Raw genomic sequence first — 10,420 nt, forward strand, 5'->3', positions numbered from 1 at the left:
ACACACACACACCCTCCCACATGCCGGAAATGCTCTCCAAATTCAGATACGCAAATATCTGTATACATACAAGATTCTACAAACACACACAGACTGGCTAACACAGACATGCACTAGTCTGGATAGATGTGTGTGTACATCCACACAATGCCCCCCAGAGCACCCAAATACACACAAACATATTCACATCCACATGCACACACCTATCCCAACACTCGAAATCGAAATACCCAGATACAGAACCCTCACAGAGCACACCCCCCACACAAATGCAAATATGTGCAGAGATACACAACACACCTACAAGATTCAAAAATATCCTCAGTACACATCTACAAACACACCAGTCCCACATCCACAGACACACAGACCCCTATGCAATCATAAAAGCCCAAACACCTGTGTACCCAGCGCACCGCACAGCCCGGGAGGCCCGCCAGCAGCCGGTGGACAGGGCAGAGCTGCCGTGTCCCTGTGCTCACATCCAGGGACAGGCCTGGAGACCCCGCCACCCTCTGCAAGGGTCTGGCAAAGTGCCACCTCCTGTGGGAGGCCAAGGACACCTGGCCCCTCAGAAGCGCCTGGGTCGATTCACAGCCACGTGCCAGGCAGCCTGGCTCAGGGGCCACACTGACCTCACCCTGGACAGGAGCGTGTGAGCATGTGTTCCAGTGTGTGTTTTACTGGGTGGGGGGGTGTGTGGGGAGCTATGGCAGGAGCAGCATAAAGATGACAAGAGACAGTTTACCTGCTATATCAGCCTGCTTACCTCCCTCCCTTGCTCCCTCCTTCCCTTCCTGCCTCTCTCCCTCTCTTCCTTCCTTCCTCTGCTATTTAATAAGGACCTTTAGTGAATCGGGCAAAACCAAGACACAGCCTCTGCCTTCCAGGAGTGCAGTCTTGGCGTGAGCAGACACGCCTGGGGTTGAGCTGTTATAAGACACATTGTGATCATTGCTAGGAGGCCTCAGGGAGGCCTGGCTTTCATCTGGGGCTGTGGGACATTGAACGATTCACGTCCTTCTCTGAGCCTCAGCTTCCTCAGCTGAGAGAGACCACATGCTCCCTGACCACCTGTCGGGTTTGTTAATAGAATCAAATGTCATGATGAAAGTGGCAACGCTTAGCGGGGACAGGGACATTTTTCTTAAAATAAGAGCCAGGTCTGTGCTAGGCTGTGCATCAGATCTGTGATATGGGAATGTGGTTAACTGCATGGGCCCTGGAGTCAGGGAGTCTTGGCTGGGTTCAGATCCCTGCTTTGCCAGGACTAGCTGTCTGAGCTCCAGCTTGAGCTTCTATTTTCTCATCTCTAATATAGATGCAATAATAATAATATCCTATTTACATGAGTGCTATGAGATAACGCATGTTAAGCTCTTAGAACAGGGCCTGCCGGCCAGGCGCCATGGCTCACGCCTGTAATCCCAGCACTTTAGGAGCCCGAGGCGGGCGGATCACAAGGTCGGGAGATCGAGATCATCCTGGCTAACACGGTCTCTACTAAAAATACAAAAAATTAGCCAGGCGTGGTGGCGGGTGCCTGTAGTCCCAGCTACTCGGAAGGCTGAGGCAATAGCGTGAACCCTGGAGGCAGAGTTTGCAGTGAGCCGAGATTGCAGCACTGCACTCCAGCCTTGGCGTCAGAGCGACTCTGTCTCAAAAAAAAAAAAAAAAAAAGAACTGGGCCTGTCACAAAGTACATGCTCAATTAAGCTCCTATTCTATATAGGCTCTCATGTATTCATACATCAAACACTGAGCACTTACTATGAACCAGGCATGATTCTAAGTGCTCTCCAAATTCTACCTCATTCAATCCTTTTAGCAACTCTATTATTATCCCCTTTTTGCAACAAAGAAAACTGAGGCACAGAGAGGTCCAGTCACTTATTCAAGGTCACACAGCTGGTAGAAGGCAGACCTGGACTGAAACCCAGGTCTGTGGGACTCTCTGAATCTATCTACAAGGTATGCACTTCCCTTTTATAGTTCAAAATCCTCCTCCCCTCTCCCCAGCAGCAGCCCCTGTTAAATAAATCATCCAGTAACGGTTTCTAATTCCCAGACTTGGTTGCAAATGAATTATTCACATGGTAAGGCCTGCAAACCGCCGGCTGGGCCTCATTACCCAAGAAAGGCTGCCCGCCCGCAAGATGCCACTCCCTCCCCTGGCCATGGGTCCTGGCAGGTTGGCCAGAGGCGGCCAGAGTTGGTGGGCCCCGCTCCAGTGCCCTGCTCCGGGAACTGGGAGGAGCGGCTCTCTTTTCCTTTCCCCCGGCCCTTGCTTTCTAATAAGCTCACAGTCTGATGTTGCTGGGAGACCATAAGCTCTGGACTCAGCCAGTCCTGGGTTCCAATCCTGGCTCTGCCCTGAGCAGCTGTGTGACCTTAGGCAGGTGGCCAGCCCTCTCTGAACCTCTGGGGGAGGCTGAGCAGCTGGCCCACACAATGTGGCACAGGGTACCACTTCACACTTCCTCTTCTTCCTCCATTTGCAGGCTGAGGCTTGTGCTGCCCCTCCAGGCCCTGTGCTAGATGCTGGGGACAAAGATCCTGTCCTGTGGGGACATCCAGCGTCTGACTGAAACACTGGTGTGAGCCTGAGCTTTGGGGTGGGTTGTGGGGACTACTCTGTGCTCCAGAGCCCCTCTTCAGGGCCAAGCTGCTGGGACTGCTGTTACCTCACTGGGTTATACCCCATGCCAGGGACAGCCTGTGGCCAGTGCCTGACCCATGTGTGGCTGCAGAGGCACGGCTCCTTCTCAACTAGGAAACCCTAGGGGATCGTCAGCTCCAGGGGTCCTCGTAGGGACCTCAGTTGCAACCTCACGGTGGGTCAGTCTCCTTCTGCCCAGTCAGCCTTGCTCCTTCCTTCCAGGTGGATCTCCCAAGGACATGCCCCAAGAAACACACGTGCAGTCCAGAATCTGTTTCCAGGAACCCAGGCTGAAATACTTGTCACAGACAATCCTGGCATTGAATGAGACCCAACCCAGGTCATCCGCAGACTCGTCGTTCCCAGGCAGACTGAACCTCAATACTGCTTACAGACGGAGCCTAGTTTCCACCCCAGTCTAAGCTCAGATCCTAGTCCCAGACTGAGCCCAGGCCTCCCATGGAAAGCAGAGGGCCATTTGAGACAAAATGAAGAGAGGCTGCGTGGGAGGTAGAAGACTGGGGTGTGGCTTACACTGAGAACTGAGCCAGACTCACCCGGTCAGCCAGGAAGTCAGAGTCACGGAATCTCAATTCACAGAGAGGTATTTCTAAAAAACACCTAAATGGGTTCCTCTTTATGGAAGAACCAAAATCTACCACGACTGACAAGAAAAATCCTAATAGCTATGGGCACCAAGCCATGGGATCTACTTCCAGGTCCCTCTGCTTCCTCGGGACAACCCTGTAGAGTTCTATTATCACCCATTTCATTTTATTTCAGTGCTTTATTATTGTGTTATATTGTATTTATTTTGAGACAGGGTCTTGCTCTGTCACCCAGGCTGGAGTGCAGTGGTGCAATCACAGCTCACTGCAACTTCTAACTCCCAGGCTCAAGCGACCCTCCTGCCTCAGCCTCCCAAGTATCTGGGACCACAGGCATGTGCCACCACACATCATCAGTTTTATTATTTTTTGTAGAGACACAGTCTCCGTATGTGGCCCAGGCTGTTCTCAAACTCCTGGGCTCAAGCGATCCTCCCACCTTGGCCTCCCAGAGTGCTAGGATTACAGGCATAAGCCACCACACTCATCCTATATTATGGTGCCTTTTATAGACAAAGTGGCCAAGGCTCAGAGGCATGCATGACTTGGCCTCTGGCCCACACTGTATTTCTATAGGATCTAGGCTCAATCAGAGGCTCATCTCCCAAAGGGAGACTCATAAGGAGCATCCAGGCCCCTCTGTCACCTGAACTAGCTAGTCACCAAGTTCCTAAGTCTTGCCCAGGGCAGCAGGGGTGTCGGGGAAGGGTAGTGAGTGGCACATGAATCTGTGCAACTGATCCAGCCCCAAATTCTGGCAGGCCATCATTCCCTTCTGGGTGTCCCAGTTCCTATCATTGGATGCTCAGAGTCATCTCCATAAGGTAGGCACTATTATGCAGACATGGCACAGGTAAGGAAACCGAGCCCCCCAAAAGGGGATCCCACTTGTCTGGGCTCACAGAGTTGAAACTCACCTCTGGAATTTCTGATCCTTGGTCTTCCAGCCTCTGCCGTTCTATATGGAAGAACAAAGGCCACTTCCCCATGTGCTCCACACCACGGATTCTTCATGCATCTGTCCATCCACCCACACAGCATCTGTGTGACAAGCATCTTCTATGCACCAGGTCTGGGCTGGGTGCTGGGGACTGAGTGGGGAACCAGAGGCAGAGCCTGACCTTGCGGAGTGTTCAGGCTGGCAGGGGAGCCACACAGTCAATCAACGTGCTCACAAGAAATGAATGCATCTCCATGTGCTAAGCACTGGGGAGAAGCAGCCTGGGAGATCATGAGTGGTGTGACAAGGACTGTCTCTCTTGGGAGTGTTCTCTGGATTCCAGGGAACTCGTGGGCAGAAAATCTGCAGAGATGGACCATGTAGGCTTAGCCTCGGGGGACAGAGGCTACGAGAAAGGGTGAATTATGCCCCAAAGGAGTCAGCTCACTTGCAGAGGCTGCAGCCACCCCACTTGGCTCCTCCAAGGAGATGGGGTCCTGGGGGCTTGGCTGCAGCAGGAGATAAGTGAGGAGTTTATTGAAAATCTACCCCAGATTCACTCTGTGAGTCGTCCCAGCTGGGGCCTGAAGCCTCCAAGAACTATATTAGAGCTTTAGGAGAAATAACGAGAAAGATTATTTCAGGAAGAGGGAACGGCATGAGCATACGGCTGGAGGTGGAAAACAGTAGGCAGACCCAGAAAGGTGGAGCAAAGAGAGAAAAAGGAGGAGAAACTGGGTCCCGGCCCTCAGAGACTTCACGGCACCCTGGGGAGACCCGGTTCCCACCGTGCACCAATAACAATAATTGCTGCCCTGTTGCAAGCTGACCCAGTGCCCAGAAAGGGTCACACATGATCTCATTGCATCCTCTCTAGATCCAGGAAGATGTTTACTGCCAGGTCCCACTTTGCAGATGGAAAACCAAGGTCAGAGGGGTTAAATCTGTCACCCAAGAGTGCAGCATTAGTAAGTAAAGGGTCAGCCTACAATTCCATGGTGCAGGGCTCCACAGCCCCTGCCTTTAACACTCCCCTATGTGCCCACAAAACAATCGGAGGAAATCTGGAGGTGATGGGCAAGGCCCATGCCAGCTCCACCTGTGGTCTTATCTGTCTCTCCCACTGAGCTGAGAGCTCATTTACCTCCGTCACCGCAGAGCCCCGCGTGACGCTAGGCACAGAACTGGTGCTTAGGAAGTATTGTGAATAACTCATCATCATAAGAACAAACATTTATAATGTGCTCACCATGGGCGGTGTAAACACAACCCTATGAAATCTATACAGTCATTATTCCCATTTCACAGATGGGGTAACGGAGTCGCAGCAAGTAATGAAGCCGTGATTCACCAGACAGCAAGTAAATAAATTAACAAGCTAATTAACGAGTGAGTGTAATGATGAATGAATGAATGAGAGTAGAGATGAGTAAATAAGTGAGGGGTTGAGGCCGGGCAAAGTGGCTCACGCCTGTAATCCCAGCACTTTGGGAGGCCAAGACGGGTGGATCACCTGAGGTCAGGAGTTCAAGACCAGCCTGACCAACATGGTGAAACCCTGTCTCTACCACATACAAAAAAATTAGCCAGGCGTGGTGCCTGTAATCTCAGCTACTTGGGAGGCTGAGGCAGGAGAATTGCTTGAACCTAGGAGGCAGAGGTTGCAGTGAGCCGAGATTGCACCACTGCACTCCAGCCTGGGCAACAAGAATGAAACTCCATCTCAAAAAATAATAATAATAAGTGAGAGGTTGAAGTGGGGATGGAGAGGGTGAAGATGAGGTATAGGTCTTGGCAGCATGGAGAAGAGGTGGAGGCCCTTCTTCTTTCCATCCCCACCTTGTTCCCCTCCAGCCCCCAAGGAAAGGCCCCTTTTCATTTCCTCTCAGGGCGCCTGATACTCTTTGCCAGACTGTTGCCTAGCAACAGTGCCCTCTACGGCCAGCTCCACCCACTTCAGACGCCAAGGCTAGGGGTACACAGCCAGCTCTGAGGGCCCGGCCTTTGGCAGGCAGGGAGTGGGGGGCTCTGGGCTCCCAAGTTGGGAGAAGGAGGTCAGAGAGCAGAGAGGAGCCTGGGTGGGCTCTGAGACTGGAGGCAGTGACCTGCGAGGAAAGGGAGTGTGCCCTGGGCACCAAGCCATGGCATCTAGTTCAGGGCCCCTCTGCTTCCTCAGAACACCCCGTGGGGTCGCATGATCACCCACGTGACGGATTCTGAAGACAACTCTGCCTTGTGTAGGGGAGGGAGGCCATGTCAGGCTGCGCGTAGCAAGAACCACGGGGCCTTGAGTCTGAAGTCTGAGTTTGAGTAGAGCTGGGATGAGTCACTTCCCTTCCCGAATCCACTTCCCACACCTGTAGAATGGAGACATGCTACCCACTTCCCGGGGAAGTGTGTGAGGATAGAGCAGGAACACGGGAAGGCTTGGTACTGGGAGGGTACGGATTATTTTTATAAGCAAGGAGTGTGACATCTATTTTTAGAGGAGAAAGAATTTCGTTACAAAGAACTCTCCTAGTCCCCTCCCAGAGTGGATGGGCTGAGGTGCGGGGGAGCAGTAGGCCTGGAGGACTCCCTGAAGAGGTGGCCTGGGGATTCCTGGCAGAGGGAACGGCCTGTGCAAAGGCCTGGAGACACGCGACTGAGGCGCGCCTAACAATGGCTACCATGGATTCACGGGCAGGCGCCTGTACACTCAATCCTCACGGCAGCTCCAGGACACTGGAGTCAGTGCTCCTGTCTCACAGGAAAGGAAACGTTGGCTCAGAAAGGTAAAGAAACTTGCTTGAGGTCACGCAGCTGGTGAGTAGCAGAGCTACGTCCGGTTCGCTTTCCCCTGGTTATGCACTCGGGGAAGAAAGTGGCTCAGACGCGGGGAGTGGAGAGAGCCAGTGGTGAGAAACGCAGCTACGGCGCGCAGTATCATTCCTACATGTAATCCTTCTCGGGAGGGCCTGGACCCATGGCGAAAGAGCCCGGGCTGCGGGCAGAGGGTAAGAGGGCACCATCGATGGCTTCTGAGCTGAGACAGAAGTGACCCAGGCCGTCCCTCGGTACTGTCCTGGGCCATCCGGCTCCGCCTCCTACACTCTCCACTCTCTGCATCCACCACCCTCCACCCCCGCTGCTTCTCAACCACACTGAGAAACCATGTGTGACGGTGGAAAATGTAAAAATATATATGCAACCGAAAAACAACATCGGGCTGACAGCACACAGCTATAAATACTCTGACGGGTGCAGAAACGCTCCTCCGATCCTGCTTCCTGCCGCCTGAGGAGCGGGGGCATGGTGTTTGACAGGTGGGGTGGGGGGACTCAGGAAGGGAAAAGGAAAAGGGACAACTATTCGTGGACCTACCCTGTGCCAAGCACTTCGCAAGCGTTACGTCACCAAGTCTTCGCAGAACCCTCGAGTGACTCACCACCGTTATTCCTGTTTTACAGATAAGGAAACCGAAGCACAGAGAGGCAGGTCATCTGGCTGAGGTCACACAGCCACGCGGCGAGAGAGCAGTGAAGCTGGAGTTCCAGCAAGCTCCACCTGGCGAGAATTCAAGCCCTGCCATGGGCCACCTCTCTGGAGGAAGAGAAAGCCAGCTTCAGACTCTGCCTCTCTCAAGCCTTATACAAGGCCAGAGAGCGCTTGAGGCTTCCAGGCACTCCTATGCTTACACACCTTCCATGGCTCCCAGCTGCCCTCCAGATAAAGAACAAACTCCTCAGTGTGGCCCTTGAGGTCCTGTGATCTGGCCTCTGTCCACCACCAGGGCCCCCCTCCTGCCAGATCTCTGAGCCTCGGCCACGCTGACCTGCTTCTCTCAGGGCCTCAACAGGGCCGATCTCCATCCCTGCTGTTCCCTTGGTCCAGCATGCTGTTCCCCTCTAGTTGCTTCTCCTTACCCTGGGGGCCTCCACTCAAATGCCACCTCCTCCACTGGCCGGACGCTGCCATTAACCTGCTCAAGTGCTCTCCCTGCAAAACTCAGCACAGGCCGGGCACAGTGGCTCATGCCTGTAATCTCAGCACTTTGGGAGGCCAAGGTAGGACGACTGTTCGAGCCCAGGAGTTCAAAACCAGCCTGGGCAACAAAGTGAGATCCTGTCTCTATTTTTTAAAAAATTAGCCGGGCGTAGTGGAGCACACCTGTAGTCCCAGCTACTCAGGAGCTTAAGGCGAGGGGGTAGCTTGAGCCCAGGAGTTCGAGGCTGCAGTGAGCTGTGATCACACCACTGCACTCCCGCCTGGGTAACAGAGCAAGACCCTGTCTCAAAAAAAAAAAAAAAAAAAAAAAAGACCCATAGCACAATTGTAATCATGTGGGTCATTGTGGGGTGGTGAGTCACAGCTGGTGAGTGGCAGAATCAAGACCAGGTCCAGGTGGTACAGCCACAGAGCTGGTGCCCCCAAGTACTCGGCTGCTCACGTGGGCCCCAAGAGACCTCCTCACTGGCAAGAGGAAGAAGCCACCTCCTCTCGGAAGAATGAGCAGAGCTAGAGTACAGTGGCACAATCACTGCTCACTGCAGTCTCGAACTCCCCGGCTCAAGCAATCCTCCCACCTCAGCCTCCTGAGTAGCTGGGACTACAGTCGTGTGCCACCACACCTAGCTAATTTTTTCTATTTCTTGTAGAGGTGGAGTCTTCCTATATAGCTTAGGCTGGTCTCAAACTCCTGGACTTAAGCAATCCTCCTGCCTCAGCCTTCCAAAGTGCTGGGATTACAGACATGAACCACCGTCCCCTGTAACCACTGTTTAAGAAAGTAAAAAGATGCAGAAGAAGTTAATCTAATATTTTGTTTAACCCACTATACTCCAAATATCATTCCTACATGTAATCAAGATAAAAAAATTATTAATGGCTGGGTGCCATGGCTCACGCCTGTAATCCCAGCATTTTGAGAGGCCGAGGCAGGCAGATCACCTAGGGTCAGGAGTTCAAGACCAGCCTGACCAACGTGGTGAAACCCTGTCTCTACTAAAAATACAAAAATTAGCCAGGCTTGGTGGCGTGTGCCTGTAGTCCCAGCTACTCAAAAGGCTGAGACAGGAGAATTGATTGATCTTAGGAGGCAGAGTCTACAGTGAGCCAAGATTGCACTGCTGCACTCTAGCCTGGGCAACAGAGCAACACTCTGTCTAAAAAAATAATAATAATAAATAAATAATCATTGAGATATCTTACTTTTTTCTTCCATACTAAGTCTTCAAAATCCAGTGTGTATTTCACACTTGTAACACATCTCAGTTTGGAACAGCTGCATTTCAACTGCTCAACAGCCACATATGGCCAGAGGCTACTGCACTGGGCAGCACAGTGCTAGACTATAAACTCCATGAGGGCAGGGACCAAGCCATACCCACAATTATTAAATCTAGCATCTGACACAGAGTGGACACTCAAGAAATGTTTGTTGACTGACTAGCTGAATGAAAGAATGAATGAACAAATGAATGAAGGAATGAACAAATGACCTAAGGCCTTCTCAGATCTGAAGCCACACTCCCAGCACAGGCCATGGGAAGGGCATGGAGATGAATTCCAGCCCCACCTCTGCACCCACTTCTCTGAGTGACTGTGAGTACCTCCACTTTTGGGGCCTCAGTTTCTCCATCTGGTCAATGGCTGGGGGGCTGGACTCTTGTGATTTTTCTGGGCTCTCACTAGAGGACTTTACCCAGAAGATGGGAGTTGGGCCCTCGGTGAAGTTCCCTCCTCCATGCCACCCTATCACCCTACTCTCCCTCCACCTGTAAGACAGGAGGTCTCAGGAAAGGCCTCCAGGTGGCCTTCTGTACAGAGTGGAGCCACACCCAAGAGGGGAAAGCTGAGGCAAGGCTTGGTACCTTGGCACAGGCAGCAAGACCAGGGTGGGGGTGCTGAGGCTTGGCCTCCTCCCTCCAGCATCATCACCCCCACACCTCACATTTGTTCAGAGTTGAGAAGAGAACAGGGCGGGGCTTATCCTTTCAGTTCTGCAGAGAGGGATAAAAGAGACCAAGAGACATGCCAAGACCAGTCTGAGGTCACACGGGGAGCATGACAGAACTGGCTACTGCCCTAGACCTCTGTTTTTCTCATCTGAAAAATAGATACAAAATGTGTCGTCATCCTATCAAACATCAATGCCTCAAATCCAAGCTCCACTACTTAACAGCCCTGAGATCTTGGGCAAGGTTTACCTGGCTGTGCCTCAACATCCTTATT

At 52.4% G+C, this 10,420-nt stretch overlaps 1 protein-coding gene across 3 annotated transcripts in view; it reads right to left on the reverse strand.

Annotated features, from left to right (window-relative positions):
- CRB2 (crumbs cell polarity complex component 2) overlaps positions 1 to 4,455 on the reverse strand; it is a 37,131-nt gene extending 32,676 nt beyond the window's left edge. For 2 of the 3 annotated variants that reach the window (XR_008954442.2, XM_055117626.3), the window contains exon 1: positions 4,185 to 4,454. Coding sequence is in view for 2 of the 3 variants with exons in the window: in XM_055117626.3 (XP_054973601.1) it covers positions 4,185 to 4,323 (139 nt within the window). In the remaining variant the exon portion in view is untranslated. Of the gene's footprint in view, positions 1 to 4,184 lie in introns of all 3 variants that reach the window. The other variant, XM_034929016.3, reaches the window with a different exon arrangement.
- Between the last annotated feature and the right edge of the window lie 5,965 nt (positions 4,456 to 10,420).

This window comes from Pan paniscus, chromosome 11, assembly GCF_029289425.2.
Source record: "Pan paniscus chromosome 11, NHGRI_mPanPan1-v2.0_pri, whole genome shotgun sequence".
NCBI classification, from domain to species: Eukaryota; Metazoa; Chordata; class Mammalia; order Primates; family Hominidae; genus Pan; species Pan paniscus.